Source organism: Phyllobates terribilis, unplaced genomic scaffold (assembly GCF_046119375.1).
Source record: "Phyllobates terribilis strain yellow unplaced genomic scaffold, ASM4611937v1 Scaffold_11__3_contigs__length_659146591, whole genome shotgun sequence".
Classification (NCBI taxonomy): Eukaryota; Metazoa; Chordata; class Amphibia; order Anura; family Dendrobatidae; genus Phyllobates; species Phyllobates terribilis.
The window spans coordinates 640,718,491-640,742,324 of record NW_027362771.1 but is presented as its reverse complement, the minus strand read 5'-3'; the positions used below and the strand labels follow the sequence as shown (position 1 = coordinate 640,742,324).

The 23,834-nt window shown below is 43.2% G+C and overlaps 1 protein-coding gene across 1 annotated transcript in view; it reads right to left on the bottom strand.

Moving 5' to 3' along the window:
* The window catches only part of LOC141165455 (alpha-2,8-sialyltransferase 8F-like), a 589,715-nt gene extending 567,301 nt beyond the window's left edge, over window positions 1-22,414 (bottom strand). Inside the window, exons 1-2 of the mRNA XM_073651052.1 lie at window positions 22,260-22,414; window positions 13,549-13,629 (exon numbers count right to left, since the gene is read on the bottom strand). Coding sequence (XP_073507153.1) covers window positions 13,549-13,629; window positions 22,260-22,357 — 179 coding nt within the window. The 5' untranslated portion in view covers window positions 22,358-22,414. The remainder of the gene's footprint in view (window positions 1-13,548; window positions 13,630-22,259) is intronic.
* Window positions 22,415-23,834: the final 1,420 nt, after the last annotated feature.

Sequence of the window (23,834 nt, the reverse complement as noted above, 5' to 3'; positions counted from 1 at the left end):
AACAGGCAGCAGTGATACAGCAGAGACTAATAGTAACAGGCAGCAGTGATACAGCAGAGATTAATAGTAACAGACAGCAGTGATACAGCAGAGATTAATAGTAACAGGCAGCAGTGATACAGCAGAGACTAATAGTAACAGGCAGCAGTGATACAGCAGAGATTAATAGTAACAGGCAGCAGTGATACAGCAGAGATTAATAGTAATAGGCAGCAGTGATACAGCAGAGACTAATAGTAACAGGCAGCAGTGATACAGCAGAGATTAATAGTAACAGGCAGCAGTGATACAGCAGAGACTAATAGTAATAGGCAGCAGTGATACAGCAGAGATTAATAGTAACAGGCAGCAGTGATACAGGAGAGACTAATAGTAACAGGCAGCAGTGATACAGCAGAGACTAATAGTAATAGGCAGCAGTGATACAGCAGAGACTGATAGTAACAGACAGCAGTGATACAGCAGAGACTAATAGTAACAGGCAGCAGTGATACAGCAGAGATTAATAGTAACAGGCAGCAGTGATACAGCAGAGATTAATAGTAACAGGCAGCAGTGATACAGCAGAGACTAATAGTAACAGGCAGCAGTGATACAGCAGAGACTAATAGTAATAGGCAGCAGTGATACAGCAGACACTAATAGTAACAGGCAGCAGTGATACAGCAGAGACTGATAGTAACAGACAGCAGTGATACAGAAGAGGCTAATAGTAACAGACAGCAGTGATACAGCAGAGACTGATAGTAACAGACAGCAGTGATACAGCAGAGACTAATAGTAACAGGCAGCAGTGATACAGCAGACACTAATAGTAACAGGCAGCAGTGATACAGCAGAGACTGATAGTAACAGACAGCAGTGATACAGCAGAGATTAATAGTAACAGACAGCATTGATACAGCAGAGACTGATAGTAACAGACAGCAGTGATACAGCAGAGATTAATAGTAACAGGCAGCAGTGATACAGCAGAGACTAATAGTAATAGGCAGCAGTGATACAGCAGACACTAATAGTAACAGACAGCAGTGATACAGCAGACACTAATAGTAACAGACAGCAGTGATACAGCAGAGACTAATAGTAACAGACAGCAGTGATACAGCAGAGATTAATAGTAACAGGCAGCAGTGATACAGCAGAGATTAATAGTAACAGGCAGCAGTGATACAGCAGAGATTAATAGTAACAGGCAGCAGTGATACAGCAGAGATTAATAGTAACAGACAGCAGTGATACAGCAGAGATTAATAGTAACAGGCAGCAGTGATACATCAGAGATTAATAGTAACAGGCAGCAGTGATACAGCAGAGATTAATAGTAACAGGCAGCAGTGATACAGCAGAGATTAATAGTAACAGGCAGCAGTGATACATCAGAGATTAATAGTAATAGGCAGCAGTGATACAGCAGAGACTAATAGTAACAGGCAGCAGTGATACAGCAGAGATTAATAGTAATAGGCAGCAGTGATACAGCAGAGACTAATAGTAACAGGCAGCAGTGATACAGCAGAGATTAATAGTAACAGGCAGCAGTGATACAGAAGAGACTAATAGTAACAGGCAGCAGTGATACAGCAGAGATTAATAGTAATAGGCAGCAGTGATACAGCAGAGACTAATAGTAACAGGCAGCAGTGATACAGCAGAGATTAATAGTAATAGGCAGCAGTGATACAGCAGAGACTAATAGTAACAGGCAGCAGTGATACAGCAGAGATTAATAGTAACAGGCAGCAGTGATACAGAAGAGACTAATAGTAACAGGCAGCAGTGATACAGCAGAGATTAATAGTAACAGGCAGCAGTGATACAGCAGAGATTAATAGTAATAGGCAGCAGTGATACAGAAGAGACTAATAGTAACAGGCAGCAGTGATACAGCAGAGATTAATAGTAATAGGCAGCAGTGATACAGCAGAGACTAATAGTAACAGACAGCAGTGATACAGCAGAGATTAATAGTAACAGGCAGCAGTGATACAGCAGAGACTGATAGTAACAGACAGCAGTGATACAGCAGAGACTAATAGTAACAGGCAGCAGTGATACAGCAGACACTAATAGTAATAGGCAGCAGTGATACAGCAGAGACTAATAGTAACAGACAGCAGTGATACAGCAGAGACTAATAGTAACAGACAGCAGTGATACAGCAGACACTAATAGTAATAGGCAGCAGTGATACAGCAGAGACTAATAGTAACAGGCAGCAGTGATACAGCAGAGATTAATAGTAACAGGCAGCAGTGATACAGCAGAGACTAATAGTAACAGACAGCAGTGATACAGCAGACACTAATAGTAATAGGCAGCAGTGATACAGCAGAGACTAATAGGAACAGGCAGCAGTGATACAGCAGAGATTAATAGTAACAGGCAGCAGTGATACAGCAGAGACTAATAGTAACAGGCAGCAGTGATACAGCAGAGATTAATAGTAACAGACAGCAGTGATACAGCAGAGATTAATAGTAACAGGCAGCAGTGATACAGCAGAGACTGATAGTAACAGACAGCAGTGATACAGCAGAGACTAATAGTAACAGGCAGCAGTGATACAGCAGACACTAATAGTAATAGGCAGCAGTGATACAGCAGATACTAATAGTAACAGACAGCAGTGATACAGCAGAGACTAATAGTAATAGGCAGCAGTGATACAGCAGACACTAATAGTAACAGACAGCAGTGATACAGCAGAGACTAATAGTAACAGGCAGCAGTGATACAGCAGAGATTAATAGTAACAGGCAGCAGTAATACAGCAGAGATTAATAGTAACAGGCAGCAGTGATACAGCAGAGATTAATAGTAACAGACAGCAGTGATACAGCAGAGATTAATAGTAACAGGCAGCAGTGATACAGCAGAGATTAATAGTAACAGGCAGCAGAGACTAATAGTAACAGACAGCAGTGATACAGCAGAGATTAATAGTAACAGGCAGCAGTGATACAGCAGAGACTAATAGTAACAGACAGCAGTGATACAGCAGAGACTAATAGTAACAGGCAGCAGTGATACAGCAGAGACTAATAGTAACAGGCAGCAGTGATACAGCAGAGACTAATAGTAACAGGCAGCAGTGATACAGCAGAGACTAATAGTAACAGGCAGCAGTGATACAGCAGAGACTAATAGTAACAGGCAGCAGTGATACAGCAGAGACTAATAGTAACAGGCAGCAGTGATACAGCAGAGACTAATAGTAACAGGCAGCAGTGATACAGCAGAGACTAATAGTAACAGACAGCAGTGATACAGCAGACACTAATAGTAACAGACAGCAGTGATACAGCAGAGACTAATAGTAACAGGCAGCAGTGATACAGCAGAGATTAATAGTAACAGGCAGCAGTGATACAGCAGAGACTAATAGTAACAGACAGCAGTGATACAGCAGACACTAATAGTAACAGGCAGCAGTGATACAGCAGAGACTAATAGTAACAGGCAGCAGTGATACAGCAGAGATTAATAGTAACAGACAGCAGTGATACAGCAGAGACTAATAGTAACAGACAGCAGTGATACAGCAGACACTAATAGTAACAGGCAGCATTGATACAGCAGAGACTAATAGTAACAGACAGCAGTGATACAGCAGAGACTAATAGTAACAGACAGCAGTGATACAGCAGACACTAATAGTAACAGGCAGCAGTGATACAGCAGAGACTAATAGTAACAGGCAGCAGTGATACAGCAGAGACTAATAGTAACAGGCAGCAGTGATACAGCAGAGATTAATAGTAACAGGCAGCAGTGATACAGCAGCGACTAATAGTAACAGGCAGCAGTGATACAGCAGAGACTAATAGTAACAGGCAGCAGTGATACAGCAGAGACTAATAGTAACAGGCAGCAGTGATACAGCAGAGACTAATAGTAACAGACAGCAGTGATACAGAAGAGACTAATAGTAACAGGCAGCAGTGATACAGCAGAGACTAATAGTAACAGGCAGCAGTGATACAGCAGAGACTAATAGTAACAGACAGCATTGATACACCAGAGACTAATAGTAACAGGCAGCAGTGATACATCAGAGATTAATAGTAACAGGCAGCAGTGATACAGCAGAGATTAATAGTAACAGGTTGCAGTGATACAGCAGAGACTAATAGTAACAGGCAGCAGTGATACAGCAGAGATTAATAGTAACAGGCAGCAGTGATACAGCAGAGACTAATAGTAACAGGCAGCAGTGATACAGCAGAGATTAATAGTAACAGGCAGCAGTGATACAGCAGAGACTAATAGTAACAGGCTGCAGTGATACAGCAGAGACTAATAGTAACAGGCAGCAGTGATACAGCAGAGACTAATAGTAACAGGCAGCAGTGATACAGCAGAGATTAATAGTAACAGGTTGCAGTGATACAGCAGAGACTAATAGTAACAGGCAGCAGTGATACAGCAGAGACTAATAGTAACAGACAGCAGTGATACAGCAGAGACTAATAGTAACAGGCAGCAGTGATACAGCAGAGACTAATAGTAACAGGCAGCAGTGATACAGCAGAGACTAATAGTAACAGGCAGCAGTGATACAGCAGAGACTAATAGTAACAGGCAGCAGTGATACAGCAGAGACTAATAGTAACAGGCAGCAGTGATACAGCAGAGACTAATAGTAACAGGCAGCAGTGATACAGCAGAGACTAATAGTAACAGACAGCAGTGATACAGCAGAGACTAATAGTAACAGGCAGCAGTGATACAGCAGAGATTAATAGTAACAGGTTGCAGTGATACAGCAGAGACTAATAGTAACAGGCAGCAGTGATACAGCAGAGACTAATAGTAACAGACAGCAGTGATACAGCAGAGACTAATAGTAACAGGCAGCAGTGATACAGCAGAGACTAATAGTAACAGGCAGCAGTGATACAGCAGAGACTAATAGTAACAGGCAGCAGTGATACAGCAGAGACTAATAGTAACAGGCAGCAGTGATACAGCAGAGACTAATAGTAACAGGCAGCAGTGATACAGCAGAGACTAATAGTAACAGACAGCAGTGATACAGCAGAGACTAATAGTAACAGGCAGCAGTGATACAGCAGAGACTAATAGTAACAGGCAGCAGTGATACAGCAGAGACTAATAGTAACAGACAGCAGTGATACACCAGAGACTAATAGTAACAGGCAGCAGTGATACATCAGAGATTAATAGTAACAGGCAGCAGTGATACAGCAGAGATTAATAGTAACAGGTTGCAGTGATACAGCAGAGACTAATAGTAACAGGCAGCAGTGATACAGCAGAGATTAATAGTAACAGGCAGCAGTGATACAGCAGAGACTAATAGTAACAGGCAGCAGTGATACAGCAGAGATTAATAGTAACAGGCAGCAGTGATACAGCAGAGACTAATAGTAACAGGCTGCTGTGATACAGCAGAGACTAATAGTAACAGGCAGCAGTGATACAGCAGAGACTAATAGTAACAGGCAGCAGTGATACAGCAGAGATTAATAGTAACAGGTTGCAGTGATACAGCAGAGACTAATAGTAACAGGCAGCAGTGATACAGCAGAGATTAATAGTAACAGGCAGCAGTGATACAGCAGAGACTAATAGTAACAGGCTGCAGTGATACAGCAGAGACTAATAGTAACAAGCAGCAGTGATACAGCAGAGACATATACAAGTACAATCTCTGACTACACATGGGGTTAAGTAAGGAGCTAATTATAATGTCCATTTTTTTTGTTTCTCATTTTTATAATTTGTGAATAAAGCAACATGTTAATGTTAAAATTTTTTTTTTTTTTTCATGGCTCAATTTTATACAATTATGTGAAGAATCTGTGAATTCAAGTGTGCAGCGATGTCTGCAATCTATCCAGCCAGATTTGGGCTTCAAGAGTCTCACAGCGCTCCTCCTCTCATAGTCCTTCTCTCACAGTCCTCCTCTCATAGTCCTTCTCTCACAGTCCTCCTCTGACAGTCCTTCTCTCACAGTCCTCCTCTGACAGTCCTTCTCTCACAGTCCTCCTCTCACAGTACTTCTCTCACAGTCCGTCTCTCACAGTCCTCCTCTCACAGTCCTTCTCTCACAGTCCTCCTCTCACAGTCCTCCTCTGACAGTCCTTCTCTCACAGTCCTCCTCTGACAGTCCGTCTCTCACAGTCCTCCTCTCACAGTCCTTCTCTCACAGTCCTTCTCTCACAGTCCTTCTCTCACAGTCCTCCTCTCACAGTCCTTCTCTCATAGCTCTCCTCCTCTCACAGTCCTCCTCTCACAGTCCTCCTCTCACAGCGCTCCTCCTCTCACAGTCCTTCTCTCACAGTCCTTCTCTCACAGCGCTCCTCTTCTCACAGTCCTCCTCTGACAGTCCTTCTCTCACATTCCTTCTCTCACAGTCCTTCTCTCACAGTCCGTCTCTCACAGTCCTTCTCTCACAGTCCTTCTCTCACAGTCCTTCTCTCACAGTCCTCCTCTTACCGTCCTTCTCTCACAGCTTTCCTCCTCTCACAGTCCTCCACTCACAGTCCTCCTCTCACAGTCCTCCACTCACAGTCCTCCTCTCACAGTCCTCCTCTCACAGCGCTCCTCCTCTCACAGTCCTTCTCTCACAGTCCTTCTCTCACAGCGCTCCTCTTCTCACCGTCCTCCTCTCACAGTCCTCCACTCACCGTCCTCCTCTCACAGTCCTCCACTCACAGTCCTCCTCTCACAGTCCTCCTCTCACAGCGCTCCTCCTCTCACAGTCCTTCTCTCACAGTCCTTCTCTCACAGCGCTCCTCTTCTCACCGTCCTCCTCTCACAGTCCTCCTCTCACAGTCTCAATTCAGTGGAAAAAATGTAATTTTTTTAATCTTTCATTTTACTTTGTTTTACAGCGGTTTGCGAAAGTATTCACCCCTCCTTGGCATTTTTTGAGCTTTGCTACCTCACAACCTGGAATTTCACTGGGATTTTTGAGGGTATGAGATTTCCGCATGTCGCCACTGGGATTTTTGCCCATTCTTAAAGGCAAAACTGCTCCAGCTGCTTCAAGTTATATAGTTTCCTCTGATGAGCAGCAATCTTCAAGTGACCACAGATTGCGGAGGTCTGGGCTGTGACTCAGCCACTCCAGAAGATTTACACGTTTCCCCTTAACCCCTTAAGGATGGAGCCAATTATGTCCTTAAAGACCAGGCTAAAATTTACAATTCTGACCAGTGTCATTTTATGAGGTAATACCTCTGGAACGCTGCAACGGATCCCACTGATTCTGAGAATGTTTTTTTTGTGACACATTGTACTTCATGATAGTAGTAAAATGTCTTCGATAAGACTTACGTTTACTTGTGAAAAAATCAGAAATGTTGCAATTTTCAAACTTTGAATTGTCATGCCCTTAAATCAGAGAGATCTGTCACACAAAAGAGTTAATAAATAACATTTCCCACATGTCTACTTTACATCAGCACAATTTTGGAACCAAAATTTTTTTTTGTTAGGAAGTTATAAGGGTTAAAAGTTGACCGGCGATTTCTCATTTTTCCAACAAAATTTACAAAACCATTTTTTTTAGGGACCACATCACATTTGAAATGAGTTTAATGGATCTATATGACAGAAAATACTCAAAAGTGACACCATTCTAAAAACTGCATCCCTCAAGTTGCTCAAAACCACATTCAAGAAGTTTATTAACCCCTCACGTGATTCACAGGAACTGAAGCAACGTGGAAGGAAAAAATGAACATTTTTTTTTTTTCACAAAATGTTCACTTCAGACCCAATTTTCTTATTTTCACAAGGGTAACAAGAGAAAATGGGCCACAAAATTTGTTGTGCAATTTCTCCTGAGTAAGCCAATACCCCGTAGATGTAGGGGAAAACCAGTTTGGGCTCACGGCAGAGTTCGGAAGGGAAGGCGCACCATTTGACTTTTTGAATGTAAAATTTGCTTGAATAATTAGCGGACACCATGTCGTGTTTGGAGAGCCCATGATGTACCTAAACAGTGGAAACCCCCCACAAGTTACACTATTTTGGAAACTAGACCCCTCAGCGAATTATCTAGATGTGTGGTGAGCACCTTGAACTCCCAGGTGCTTCACAGAAGTTTAGAACGTAGAGCCGTGAAATTAAGAAATCAATTTTTTTTCCACAAAAATGTACTTCTAGCCCCAATTTTTTTATTTTTACAAAGATAACAGGGGAAAATGGACCCCAAAATTAGTTTTGCAATTGCTCCTGAGTATGGACATACCCTATATGTAGGGGAAAACTATTGTTTGGGCGCACGGCAGGGCTTGGAAAAGGAAGAAGTGACGTTTGGAATGCAGACTTTGATGGAATGGTCTGCGGGTGTCATGTCGCGTTTAGAGAGCCCCTGATGTGCCTAAACAGTGGAAAACCCTGAGAAGTTACCCCATTTTGGAAACTACATCCCTCAAGGATTCTATCCAGGGGTATAGTGAGCATTTTGAACCCACAGGTACTACACAGAATTTGATAACATTAGGTTGTCATACTGAAAAATTTCATTTTTTTCATGAAAATGTAGTTTTTCCCCAAATATATAATTTTTGCAATGGATAATATAAGAAAACGGACCCCATAATTTGTTATGCTATTTCTCTCGAACACGATGATGCCCCATATGTCATCTAAAATTACTGTTAGGCCACATGTCAGGGCTGGGAAGGAAGGAGCACTATTTGGCTTTTGGAGCATAGATTTTGATAGAATATTTTGTGGGCAACATTTGCGGAGCCCCGAAGGCACCAGAACAGCAGAAAAAAATCCAAAAGTGACCCCATTGTAGAAATTACACATCTCAATGAATTCATCTACTGTTGCAGTGACTATTATGTAACATCCATGCCATGCTTTATTCTGGAGAATTCCAAATATGCCAGTTTAGTGCCCTTACATTGTGCCCCCATAAAGTGTAGTGCCCCCATACATTTCTCCTGGTGACACACACCCCGTAAATTAAGTTCTCTCCAAGCAGCAATAATGCCAAACATGTGGCCGCTTACTGCGGTTTAGACACAGTGTGGCTCAGAAGGAGGGGGCATTTGGATTTGGGAGTGCAGAATTCACTAGATTTTATTTAAGGGGTGGGAGCCATGTCACTTTTCCAGAGTCTTTGTTCTACCAGTAACGTGGTAACCCCTATAGTCCCAGTGACAGATGATGGATCTGAGAAGGGACTGGTTTTGTGTGGGATAAATTAGGGGTTTTATTGGTAACATTTTGGGGTACATCTTTTTCAATTGCTTCCATAATATGACTGGATCGCCAGTCTACACTGAGCACTTACGACTACGACGGGGTTTCTGTGTAAATCCCACAAAAATGCTATTCAGACGAAACTCCCAATGGAACCACTCACCACAAAGAGGCAAATGGAAACACTTTGGAGTTCGTTTGATGTCTGCTTCTGTAGTCTCCATCTTTTTAGGCACAAATAGATTTATGGTCATCCACCCTTGTGCGCTAAAAAAAGCCTAAAATGATGGTACGCCGCCAGAACAGAGACAAGTCCAAAGGGACTCCATCAGCCTCATAAGTGAGTGGCTCCATCTGGGATTTTTGTCTGAATTGCAGTTTCGGTGAATTTACACGGAAACTCCAACATAAGCGCTCAGCGGAGAGTGCAGGATAAACGTGAGCTGAGCCTTATTCCGATTTTTTTGGAGGCTGAATGAAGAAATAGACAGCATTGCCAAAATAGTTCTTATTTTTATTTTTGCACAGTTCAACATGCGGACTGTGGAATGCCCGACCGCAAGAGGTAGTAATGGCAGACACTATAGCAGCCTTCAAAAAAGGGCTGGATGATTTCCTCGATACACATAACATTGTGGGCTACAGTTAAATTAGAAAAAATGTTACACCTATTGTAGTACATTTGATCCGGGGTTCTAGGACTGATCGCTTTTTCTCGGGGTCAAGAAGGAATTTTTCCCTGTGATGCAAATTGGCTGAATGTGTCCTGGGGTTTTTGGCGTCTTCTGGATCAGCAGATTTAGGCATAGGGATTATAGTAATACCATTATTAGAATAACAAGAGTAATACAAAATATAAAACTAATCCAAAAAATTATAAACGGGTTCATTTGTAATAGTGACAGTGCAACAATAATAAAAATGGTAATAATACATTGTGAGGCATGGTCCCAGTAAGTTAGTGTAGTGTTAGTGTATGGAGGACAATTGGGGGAGGAAGATTGAACTCGATGGACTGAGGTCTTTATTCAACCTACATTACTATGTTACTATGTATAAGTGATAAGGTGGATTTATTCTTCGGGTCGGTGCGATTACAGCGGTATATTATTTTTTTTTGGTTTTGCTGCTATCACACAGTAAAAATGCTTTTTATTATAAAAAGTTATTTTCGGCACCAAATTCTGAGAGCTGTAACTTTTTTACGAGTTGTATGATGGCTTATTTTTTGTGGGATGAGTTGCAGATTTTTTGGCACCATTTTGGGGCACATAGTAGTTTTTGATCGCTTTTTATTCAGATTTTTCAGACACAGAATGAACAAAACCAGCAATTCAATTATTGTTTTTATTTTATTTTTTTTGCGCCGTTTGACGTGCGGTAAAAGTGATATGATAGATTTGTTTGTCGAGTCGGTATGATTACTGCAATACCAGATTAATATTTTTTTTTATGCTTTACTATTTTTACAGACTAAAAACACTATTTTAAAAAAAAGAACTTGATTTTGCATCGTCATATTCTCAGAGCTGTAACTTTTTTAATTTTTTTGCCGAATGAGCCATATTAAGGCTTGTTTTTTGCGGGACGGTTTGGCGTTTTTATATATATAATTTTTTTTTACATATGACTTTTTGATTGCTTTTTATTCTCTTTTTTGTGAGTCAGTATGATGAAAAAGTATCATTTTTGGCATGTTTTTTATTTATTTTTTTAGGGCATTAGCCAAATGGACTAAATAATGTGACAGTTTTATAGAGTGGGCCACTCCAGGCACAGCGATGCCAATCATCTGTACGTTTTTTGTTTATTTTTTTTTTTTCACAAACGCTGCGTTTTTAGCGGCAAAATGGATTTTAGTGATTCGTGTGAATTTTTTGTGTGTTTTGTTTTACTTTTTTACATATTTTATTTAACTTTTTTTTTTTTACTTTTTCACTAAGTCCCACTGTGGGACAAGTATAATTTTCACTTTGATCGCAGGTCTCACACACTGCAGTACCTCTGCACTGCAGTGTATGAGACCTGTCAGTTAGTCCCTGAACTCACTGACTGTGCCTGTGAGATCCAGCTTATTGCTGGATCTCACAGGCCACCGTACCCTTGGATCATCACATGATCTCAGGGTACCATGGTAACCATCGGAATCCGCGATTGTCATGCAGTAAAAATGCATTACGGCGGTCGTTAAGGGGCTAAACTACTCAAGAATTGATTTCGCAGTATGGTTTGGGTAATTGTCTTGTTGGTAGGTGTACCTCCGTCCCAGTCTCAAAATACTGACAGACTGAAACAGATTGTCACAATACTGTAGCAAGATTTCCCCGAGACAATTGGCTCCTTCCCTGTCCCTCAAGCTAGGAGGACCCTAGGCTATCCCTATACCCCAGATAACCCCTAAAGGTGGAGATGCTGGGGTCTCATACCTTGCTATGCTCCTATGTGCATGCTAATCTGTTTCCTTCACCACCCAGGGAGGTATGGAACAGAAATGTACAGGAAAACACAAAGCTGACAGACAGTGGAAATACGCATGGATAAAAGAAAACTACAATCATACAAACACACTCACCAAACAACCGAGTGGAAATCAAGTGGACATTGGTAGGGGTAAACAAAATGAGAGAGAATTAGGATACACAATACCAAACCGACGCAGAAATCTCCTGTAAACTACACCAACCGACTGTTACTAATTCAGAGCTCTTCTTCACCACCAAACCAGAAAGTTTTGACTATCACTGGCAACTCCCAAGTGCAAGTGGCAAGCATATAAACCAGGAGGGAGTGGCCAGAATTCAACAGCTGAGAAAATTCAGGATGGAGAGCTCCAGGAAATCAACTGAACTGATTAACCCTTGAAATGACAGAGCAAGGAAAACCTGCACGGTTCAATAGGATGATGAAGCAGTTCTAATCAGTCCAGGATTTTGTGTAACCAGACGCCGTGATCTTCTGACTCCTCTCTGTCACGGTATCCTGTGACACAGGTTTTGTACAAGAATATCTCTGTATTTCACACCATCCACCTTTCCCTAGACTCGGGCCATTTTCCCTGTCCCTGCTTGCTGAAAAACATCCTCAAAGCATGATGCTGCCACCACCTTGATTCACTCTGGGGATGATGTTCTTGGGTTGATGAGCTGTGCTGGATTGGCGCCAGACATAGCATTTAACTTGGTGGCCAAACAGTTCAATTTTGGTCTTATATGACCACAGCACCTTCTTCCATACATCTGGGGAATCTAACATATGTCTTTTGGCAAAATCAAAACGAGCCTTACAATTTTTGTGTAAGTAAAATCTTTTTTCTGCCCACTTTTCCATAAAGGTCACCTCTATGGATTGTATGGCTTATTGTGGTCATATAGATAGATACTCCAGTATCAACTTGTTAACTCTGCAGCTCCTTCAGAGATACCTTTGGTCTCTGTGCTGCCTCTCTAATTAATGCCCTCCTTGCCCTGGCTGAGAGTTTTGGTGGGCGCCTTCTCTTTGCAGGTTTGCTGTGTTACCATGTTCTTTCCATTTAATGATAATGGATTTGATGTTGCTCTGGGGAACATCAGAGATTAAGATATTTTTTTATAACCCAACCCTGACTTGTACTTTTCAAAAATTTTGTCCCTGACTTGTTTGGAGATCTCCTTGGTCTTCATGGTGTTTGGTCAGTGGTGCCTCTTGTTAATGGTGTTGCGGCCTCTGTGGCCTTTCAGAAAAGGTAAAGTGTATATATTGACAGACATGTGACACTTAGATTGCACAAAGGTAGACGTCCTGTCACTCAGCATGGGACTTATGATGGGAATATTTAGGAAAAGGGGTGAATACATATGCACATGCCAATTTTTAGTTATTTGATCCCATAAATGTAATTTCTGCCGATATTTTCCTCACTTCACCAACTTAGACTATTTAGTGCTGATGCATCACACACAAATCGGATTACAAAAATATTTACACACAGGTTGTAATATAATAAAATAGGTAAAAAGCCAAAGGAGGGTGAATACTAAAATATTTTTAGAAATAAATTCAAAACTTATTAACCAAAATTTTCTATTAAACTTAAATACTAAGTGTCCCAAGACCATTCTCAGAAGTATTGGGTTATGTTGAAGCAGTTTAGTTGTTACCACATAAAGTAACTAGTATCAGAAAAAAATAATGGGAGTTGGTCATGAAGGCAAAGCTTACTGACCGAGTATGGGCTAATTAATAAAGGATACCCCAAGTAGGGAGAGGTGGGCTTAAAACTCATGAATTCCCATCAGAAAGGACCATAGCATAAGAAGAAAGTCCTGTAGGGATTTTTGCCTTTATTGCTGTTGGGAATCTCCAGTCGTTACTCACGTCTTTATTGTAGAATTTAATATGAGAGATTTCAGACGCAGACACTCGGCTTCCGGCAGCTCCAGGTACCTCTTCCTTGGCCTGTTAACGAGAAGCAGAATCTTGGTTAGGTTGTAAGCCCACTGGGTCTACAATGTAATGCACTGACTGCCTGGGTATTTCACAGGGAATTTGCCATGGTTCTGTCTAATATAGGAAAGGAATGGAGGTCCTAAGAAAGATTTATCTGATTTCTTTAATATGTATCAAAAGGACAAGTAAAAAAGGTTCCATTTATCATAAGGGCTTTTGTATCAAATGGGATTTGATTTTGAATGTTCCCAGAATTTAAACAAAACATAACAGATTCTGAAGATCCTATACCAGCAGTGTGGCTCAGGGTAGAGAAAGAGTTAATGGTTCAATCCAGTGTGGTCTAGGGTAGTAAAAAATTAATTGATCACATTCCTGGTCTAGGCTAGTCAAACGGTTAATGATTACCTCCCTGGTGGTCTAGGGTTGTAGAAAAGTTAGCATATAACATCACTGGTGGTCTGTGGTAGTAAAAATGTTTATGATAATCTTCCTGGAGGTCTTGGATAATAATATATTTTATTCATACATCTCTGGGGGTCTATAGTAGTAAAATATTCCATTATAATATCCCTGGTGATCTAGGGTAGTAAAAAGGTGGAAGACAAAATCTCTGGTGATCTGGGTTAGTAAAAAATCGTCATGGACTAGGATAGTACAAAAGTTAATGATGATATCCCTATGGTCTATGGCAGTGAAAATGCTAATGACAAGCTCCCTGTTGGCTTAGGGCAATGGACCCAACTCAAGTCCCCAAGAGCTACCAAAACGCTCATTCAAAAGGGAAAATGATCTTTGGTGCAGCTTCCTGAATTTGTGAGACTCAATGATGAAAGAAGCATCTCGGAGTCTAGTCGGCATGCCACCGCAGTTATGCCAATCACACACATGTGGTCACGTGACTAATACATTACTGGTGGTCTAGAGTAGTAAAATGGTTAATGATAACTGGCCTTGTGAACAATTGGCTAAAAAAAGTTTGATGATACATTCCCCCCTGGGGGTCTAGAGCAGTAAAATTTTAATGTTACCCTCCATGGTGGTGCAGCAATATCCAGGGACTACTAGAGAATATGCAAGAAAGATGGACCTGTACTGACCAGTAGATGGAGACAAAATCTCCCTGTAGTGCTCAGTAAAGAACCCAGGGACTTTCCTTCAGGAATTTATGAGGGAAGATTTTGTAAGGTGCATAGGTTAAAGTATGAGTCCTGGGGAAGAGAGAGAGAGAAAAAGAGAAGAGCTGGAGGAATCACTGTGACTGGTGGAGACAGCAGGCCACCCCCACTGGACCACCCCCGCAGTGTCAGAGAGTTGGAGACAGACCGTGACTGATTCTAGGAGGCCGAGTGACCCGGTACAGAAAGAGCCTGAACAGGACAGCAGGAATTCATCAAAGCCTTCTCCATAAAGAGCACATGCAAGGAAGGGGAAAAATGAAATCTCATCAGCTCACCAGTGATGGAGGAATGACAGCAATCAAGTGGGGAAAGGAAGAGGACTGAGTCTTCCAGATACTGAAGAGACATTTAACCTGTGCTCCTATCCTGGCATATGCTGATGTCACAAAGCCTTTTGCTCTATATACCGATGGCAGCTTGAAGGGGCTGGGTGGCAAACTGACCCAAATTCAAGATAGGCAGGAGCGAGTGATTGTCTACTCCAGTCAGACACTGCGGGATGAAGAGAAAAATCCAGACAATTCCAGTTACTTCAAGCTGGAGATGTTGGCAGCATTGTGGCCGGTCACTGAGAAATTCGCTGACCTCCTTATTGGTGCTCAATTCATTTTTTTGATTGACAACAATCCCCCAGCACACTTACATACTGCCAAGTTAGGCGCACTGGAGCAGCGTTGGGCAAAAATGCTGTATCTCACAACCCTGTTGAGTCTTCCAATAGCCCTACAAAGAAAGAATTAGAAGAAACCTAACTTCATATTGCTAGACGAGGAGACCATTCAAGCTTACCATGACTTGGGGACTGTTCAACAAGGAGAGCCAGCAACTAACTCGGGGGTGGAGTGTCCACTGAGGAATGGCACAACAGAGTCAGGATGCTGAAGCTGAGCAGAAAATGGATACTAAGTGGGCACTACCCTGGCCCCAGAAGACGAGAGCAATTATGCTCAGTTGAGAAAAAATTGCTTCAACAGAATTTTGTAAAAAATTACACTCATGAAATCAGCCTGGACAGAAATGATGGTACTCTTAACTTAATATTTTGTTGAACAACCTTTTGAGGCAATCACTGCAATCAAACGATTCCTGTAAATGTCAATGAGACTTCTGCACCTCTCGACAGGTATTTTTTCGACTCCTCATGAGCAAACTACTCCAGTTGTCTCGTGTGTGAAGGTTGCCTTTTCCAGACGGCATGTTTCAGCTCTTTCCAAAGATGCTCAATAGGATTTAGGTCAGGGCTCATAGAAGCCACTTCAGAATAGTCCAATGTTTTCCTCTTAGCCATTCTTGGGTGTTTTTAGCTGTGTGTTTTGGGTCATTATCCTGTTGCAAGACCCATGACCTGCAACTGAGACCAAGCTGTCTGTCACTGGGCAGCACATTTCTCTCTAGAATCCCTTGATAGTGTTGAGATTTCATTGTACCCTGCACAGATTCAAGACACCGTGTGCCAGATGCAGCAAAGCAGCCCCAGAACATAACAGAGCCTCCACCATGTTTCACAGTGGGGACAGTGTTCTTTTCTTGATATGCTTCATTTTTCTGTGAACAAAGAGCTAATGTGCCTTGCCAAAAACTTCAATTCTTGTCTCATCTGTCCATGGGACATTCTCCCAGAAGTTTTGTGGCTTGTCAACATGTAGTTTGGCAAATTCCAGACTGGCTTTTTTATGATTTTTTTTCAACAATGGTGTTCTCCTTGGTCATCTACCATGAAGTCCACTTTGGATAAAACAATGATGGATGGTGCTATCTGACACTGATGTTCCTTCAGCTTGAAGTTCACCTTTAATCTCTTTTTAAGTTTTCCTGGCCTCTTTTGTTACCATTTTTATTATCTATTTCTTTGATTTGTCATCAATTTTCCTCCTGCGGCGACGTCCAGGGAGGTTGGCTACAGTCCCATGGATCTTAAATTTCTGAATAATATGTGCAACTGTAGTCACAGGAACATCAAGCTACTTGGAGATGGTTTATAACCTTTACCTTTAACATGCTTGTCTATAATTTTCTTTCTAATCTCCTGAGACAACTCTTTCCTTTGCTTCCTCTGGTCCATGTTGAGTGTGGTACACACCATGTCACCAAACAGCACAGTGAGTATCTGTAACCCTATATACAGGCCCACTGACTGATTACAAGATTGTAGACACCTGTGATGCTAATTAGTGGACACAACTTGATTTAACATGTCCCTTTAGTCACATTATTTTCAGGAATACCATCATTTCTGTCCAGGCCAATTTCATGAGTTAAATTTTTTCTTTTATTCTGTGGAAGCAGAAAAGCAATGTCTGACTTTCATTTGTTCATTTTCATAGATGTTTAATGTATTATTACTTTTGTCAGATTCAAGTTATTTCTGTGACCATTGTGGGTTTTTCTTTCATTAAACGTATATATATATATATATATATATATATGTATATATATATATATATATATATATATATATAATTCTTTTATTATTATTATTATTTAAAAAATATGTTTACAACTTTTTTTTTTACGTTTTTACTTAGTCCCACTATGGGACTTTCACTTTCTGCAGTCTGATCACAGTTATATGGTAATGCGATGCAGGATCACTGCTATATCTCATAACTGCCAGTTCTGCACTGACACAAGTTAGTTTGATAAAGCACTGCGCATGATCAAACTAACTTGCTGGTGCCTGCTGACCCGGATGTCGTCATGACAACATTGGGTCACCATGGCAATGAAGGGGACCCCACGATGACGTTGCGGGGTCTCCGATCAAAGTGCAGAGGGGCTTTTCTCCTTCTGCTCGCTCACAAAATGCTACAACTGCAGCGATTGCAGCATTTAGGGGGTTAAAGTGCTAGGAGCGGTGCGAGCACTGAGTGCCAGGTGTCAGCTGTCTGAATCAGCTGACACCCGGCTGTGATCGCCAGGTCGTAATAACACGTACCTGTTCCATTAGGCCCAGGGCACAGGGGCGTGATATTATGCACAATTTCAGAAAGGGTTAAACTCCGAAAAACTGTTTTGCCTGCTGCAGGTGACCAATTTTTTTTTTAATTAAAAATAAACTTGGTTTTCAGAGACTTAGTAATTACAAAATGCCTAAGGTGTGCAATAAGGGACTGGGAAGTGGAAGTGCTAATGATGGTGCACGCAGACGCCGATGACATGATGTGACTACTCCTGTTGCTGGAGCACACGCCAATCCACGACACTTAGATTCCTGTCCCACTTTTCACCTCTCCATGACACTGGTGCAGATGCCTCCTGCCCTGCACCTGTCCTTGAACATTCTGAGGTACCATAATAAGGCACTTCCAAAATCTTGTCCCAGCACAGCGTTCAGCTGTCCCTACCCCAGGCCTTTAAATGAATACAAAAGTTCCCAGCCACCCACCCACAGGTCCCAAAAGCTAAACATGCACATTTCCAGGCTGATTTCCATGAAAATGTTACCGTATAGCCTTGGAGACTCATAAGATTTCTGCCGACTCATGGTTTCAGCCGTCCCTTGGTACTCGGTCCCCAGACACCACTATTTCTCCCGGTGTGGCATCTCCACCTTGTACAAGCACGTGTCGAGGAACATCACCCTTGCCCTTAACAACACACTTACTGGGATTGTCCACTTAACATGTGGACAAGCGCTTGTGGCCAGAGACGCTACATTTTACTGACGGCAAACTGGGTAAACATTGTGGAGGCCGGGGCTGAGTCCCACCCTAGCACGGCACATTTGCTACCTACACCGAGGATTGTTGGCCATACTTCTATCAGGGTTTACTCTACCTCCTACACCAGTTCCTGCATTCTCTCCTGTTCCTCCTCATTCTTCATCTCCAATGTGCTATCTCAGAGCATGTTGTCCACATTAGCTGGAAGCTCTGCATCTCTGCCTCAGCAACAACAGTCTCTACTGAAGACAATTTGTCTAGGAGACAAACCGCACACGGTGGCAGAGTTATTGAAAGAAATAACAGACCAGACAGATCTGTGGCTCTTGCTGCTGAACCTACAACCAGGTATGTCCGTGTTTTGTGTGTTAATGGCTGTCACCTGGTAGTGGCTGTGAAGCTTGGCAAGCTCACACACATAATATGCTTGGCCCACATGCTAAACTTGGTGGTTCAGCAGTTTCTGAAAGCATACCCAGATTTCTTGTCAAGTTACACTGCATCAGCACCAATTTCCGCAAGTCGGCTACAGCTGCCGCCGCTACGGAGGTGCTGCGGTAGCGCGTGCAAGTGCCAGCTCACTGACTGGTGTACAATGTGACCACATGCTGGAACTTCACACTCCACATGCTGGCAAGGCTTTGTGAGCAGCAGAGGCCAGTTGTCAAATACCAGCTCCAACACGCCCGTCAGAATTCTGGTTAGTCTCCACACAAGTGAAGAGTGGGCATGGATGTCTGACATTTGTGCGGTTCTCCAAGACTTTGAGGACTCCATAAAGATGGTGAGTGGTGATGCTCACAATTAAAGCTGAAGCATTACATGCGGACGAGGGGGAGATGGAGGAAGTCATGAGACAGGGAGTTGCTACCCAGCCTCATCTCATCTGCTCAGTGCAGATTGGGTAACAATGAGAAGTTGGAGGAGGAAGAACAAGAGCTGGTTGCCAGTGCAAAAGAGGCTAGTACCCACACAAGTTTCATCTCGTCTCTCTTAGTTATATGGGCTGAGGAGAGGAATGAGGAGGAAGAGATGGAGGAGGAGGAGATGGAGAGTAGTAGTCAAGGTGGAGACTGGGAAGTGTTGGTTATAAAGAGCTTGTCACATACTTTATCTACCATTGCCTTTTCCATGACCCTCCCCTTACATATGGCCAAAAAAACTACTTGTTGTTCACCCTACTAAACCCATGGTAAAAAAAAAATGGTGCTCTACCAGAAGGCCATTGTGGAAAACATGTTGAAAAAAATTCCCATCAGACAACGCTAGAGGCAGGGGGCAAGCTTCCTTGGCCAACCAAGGAGGAGAGGCGAAGAAGACACACACCAGGTAAAGCAGAGGCAGTGGTACACCGTAAAAGGCCTGGGCCATTTTCATGACACCCTCCCAGCATCCAGGCCTTGATGACTGGGTATTTTTGACAAGGAGGGAAATGTTCCTAAAGATGGTCAAGCAATATCTAACCAACAAAACCAGAGTACTCCCTAATTCCTCTGCAACTTTCAGCTATTGGGTCTCAAGGCTGGACACTTGGCATGAGCTGTCCCTCTGTGCCTTGGAGGTGTTGTGCTGCCCTGCCACTAGCATCTTATCTGAGCTGTTTTTGGTGCCTCTGGGGTGGTCATAACAGACAGGCGCTTTCACCAGAAAATGCTGACAGGCTCATTCTGATAACAATGAGAAAAGCTGGATAAGCCCCGACTTTTCCACACCACCAGATGACGGCAGACATATAGTGTTTTTAATCATCAATATGTGATTGAGGCCTGCCACTGGGGAGCTGTTCAAACTTGTAGGTTCAGGCTTATTGCAGAATGGTTACTGACACAGAGACTCAGGCTGATAGGTTGTAGCAGTCCAGATACTCAGATAGTGAAACGTTCGAACACTGGCCACACCTGGACCAGGGGGCAATGTTCAGGCATTGGTCACATCAGGATCAGGGGACTTTGGGAACAGGACTGGTCACACCAGGGCCAGGAGACAATGTTCGAGGCACACAGGGGTTCAGGTACAGCACACTGACCACACCAGGACCAGACAACCTAGCAACTCACTAGTAGGGAAGACTACATACTAATGAGAGCCGTTGCTTCAGCGACACCCTAAGGGAGAGGGAGTCCAAGCAGAGCCACCTTATACTGTCCCATATCCAAACAGAGTTGCCCATACTGCTCCATCTGCATATAGAGCCTTTAATAATTCCCCATGTCCAAACAGAGCCCAGTATTCTGCCCCATCTCCAAACAGAACACCCCCTATGCTGATGCTGCTCTTTCTCTATTCTGAGCACCTCTATACTGCCATCTCCAAACAGAGCACCCCCTGTACTGCCCCTTCTCTATTTAGAGCTCGCCCAAACTGAACCATCTCCAAACAGAACCACTCTAAAACAGCCCATCGTCTAATATGAGCCCCCATATACTGCCCCATGTCCAAACTGAGCAACCCCTATACTGCCCCTCCTCCATTCTGAGCCCCTTTATACTGAACATGCAGGCTCTACTTCCCTCCATCTACAGTATAATAAGTCCCAGTGACTGGAGGGTCAGAACCTGGCTTCTCCGAATGTCTTCCTCTGTTTGAAGGTCAAGAAACTGCATGATCTGGTACAATGTGTATTCAACAAACTAGCAAACATCGATTGTTCAATGACCCTGCATCCCTGACTTGCAAAGATAGCAGACAATAACCTATAGGAACTGGTATAAGAGGTAAACAGTAGCGATTCAGCAATTTCACAAACATCAGTTCTAGTGTCAACATTCAGACTCATATGACAATAGTCTATGTGTCTTGACCAACTATAGAAAAAACACATAAATTCAATAGTCAATGTTAAGACAATAGTCTATGTCTTCTGGCCATTCTCCCCGTTTCAGCAGAGGAGCCGTGGAGAATGAGCCGCTGCAGCGAGCGGCCCCGGAGGTGCGTTTCGCTCAGTGAGTGACAGAACACTGCTCCTGAGCTCAGCAGAGGTCTGGGGCCCGCTCTCTGCAGTGCTTCATCTCGCTGGCTCCTCTGCTGAGCAGTCGCATGGATTACAGCGGGGGACACTTAGGACAGGTGAGTACTGCATAAGGATTTTTCATTTTATTCTTATTTTTACAGGTGGAGACACCTGGAGTAGAATACTACGCTCATCATTGTCCTTGCTGGTGCTGATCGCAGCGCCGGCAGGGAACCATGATGATGTCAGCGTTCAGCACCCAGCGCTTGGGAACAGCGAGAGCTGTACCACTGATTCCCAAGTGCCAGAGCATGTGCTCCTGATGCGGCACACGTGTGCCACACATGGACACACGGAGAAGGATATCTCCGATATGGGTTTTTACGGTACCGGAAATATCCGGACGTGTGAAACCATCCTTCCTCTGTTTGTAGTTCCTTGTTTCTTTCTGTCTCTCTGTTTCTTTCTCTATCTTACTTTGTCTCTTTCTTTTTTGCGTCTTCCCTTTCCTTCTCTCTCTGTTGCTCTTTCTGTCTGTCTGACATAGTTTTTTTTACTTTCTTGGCTGTTTTCTTTCTCTGTTTTTCTCTTTGTGTCTTTCTTTTTCTCTTTTTTTTTCTCTCTCTTTTTCTTTCTCATTCTGTCTCTCACTGTTTTTCTCTCTCTTCTCAATTTATCTCTTCTTTCCTTTTCAGATTCTATTTTTTCTTTTTTCTCTCTATATGCCTTTTTCTTTCACTCTCTATTTTTCTCTCTCCTTGCATTTCTAATACTTTCTTTTTCTGTTTCTGTCTTTCTTCCTCTCTCTCACACATTTTCTCATTTACCCCATTACTAGTGACTTACCCCTGAGCGCTCTGCACCTGATGTTGTAGGTTCTGGTAGAAGCTGTAGCAGATCAGTACCACCATCAGTATGAGGACAAGATGCCAGCGCCGTGCCATGATTTGAGCCTGCAGGCTCTCCAGTCGTTAAGCAGGATACTGTCTTAATGTTCACAGCAGAACAGATAAATACCTGGAGAAGGTGTGTCCTACCTGTGCCAGGGGATGTAAGCACACGGTTTACAGAACAGCAGGGAAAGAGTCTGCTCAGCCATCTGTGTACATATAGCTCTACATACAGGGCTACATACATGTGTACATTCAGATGTATACGTATATCGAGGTACATATAGATATACACTGCTCAAAAAAATAAAGGGAACACTCAAATAACACATCCTAGATCTGAATGAATGAAATATTCTCATTGAATACTTTGCTCTGTACAAAGTTCAAAGTGCTGACAACAAAATCACACAAAAATGGAGGCCTGGATTTGGAGTCACCCCTAAAAATTAAAGTGGAAAAACACACTACAGGCTGATCCAACTTTGATGTAATGTCCTTAAAACAAGTCAAAATGAGTCTCAGTATTTTGTGTGGCCTCCATGTGCCTGTATGACCTCCATATAATGCCTGGACATGCTCCTAATGAAGTTGCGGGTGGTCTCCTGTGGGATCTCCTCCCAGACCTGGACTAAAGCATCTGCCAACTACTGAACAGTCTGTGATGCAACGTGACATTGGTGGATGGAGCGAGACATGATGTCCCAGATGTGCTCAATGGGATTCAGGTCTGGGGAATCGGCGGGCCAGTCTATAGCTTCAATGCCTACATCTTGCAGGAACTGCTGACACACTCCAGCCACATGAGGTCAGGCCAACCACACCAGCATATGGTCTCACAAGGGGTCTGAGGATCTCATCTCTGTACCTAATGGCAGTCAGGCTACCTCTGGCGAGCACATGGAGGGCTGTGCGGCCCTCCAAAGAAATGCCACCCCACACCATTACTGAACCACTGCCAAACCGGTCATGCTGAAGGATGTTGCAGGCAGCAGATCGCTCTCCACGGCGTCTCCAGACTCTGTCACGTCTGTCACATGTGCTCAGTATGGACCTGCTTTCATCTGTGAAGAGCACAGAGCGCCAGTGGCCACTTTGCAAATCCTGGTGTTCTGTGGCAAATGCAAAGCGTCCTGCATGGTGTTGGGCTGTGAGCACAACCCCCATCTGTGGACGTTGGGCCCTCATACCACCCTCATGGAGTCGGTTTCTAACCGTTTGTGCAGACACATGCACATTTGTGGCCTGCTGAAGGTCATTTTGCAGGACTCTTGCAGTGCTCCTCCTGTTCCTTCTGGCACAAAGGCAGAGGTAGCGATCCTGCTGCTGGGTTGTTGCCCTCCTACGGCCCCATCCACATCTCCTGGTGTACTGGCCTGTCTCCTGGTAGCGCCTCCAGCCTCTGGACACTACGATGACAGACACCGCAAACCATCTTGCCACAGCTCGCATTGATGTACCATCCTAGATGAGCTGCACTACCTGAGCAACTTCTGAGGGTTGTAGAGTCCGTCTCATGCTTTCACAAGTG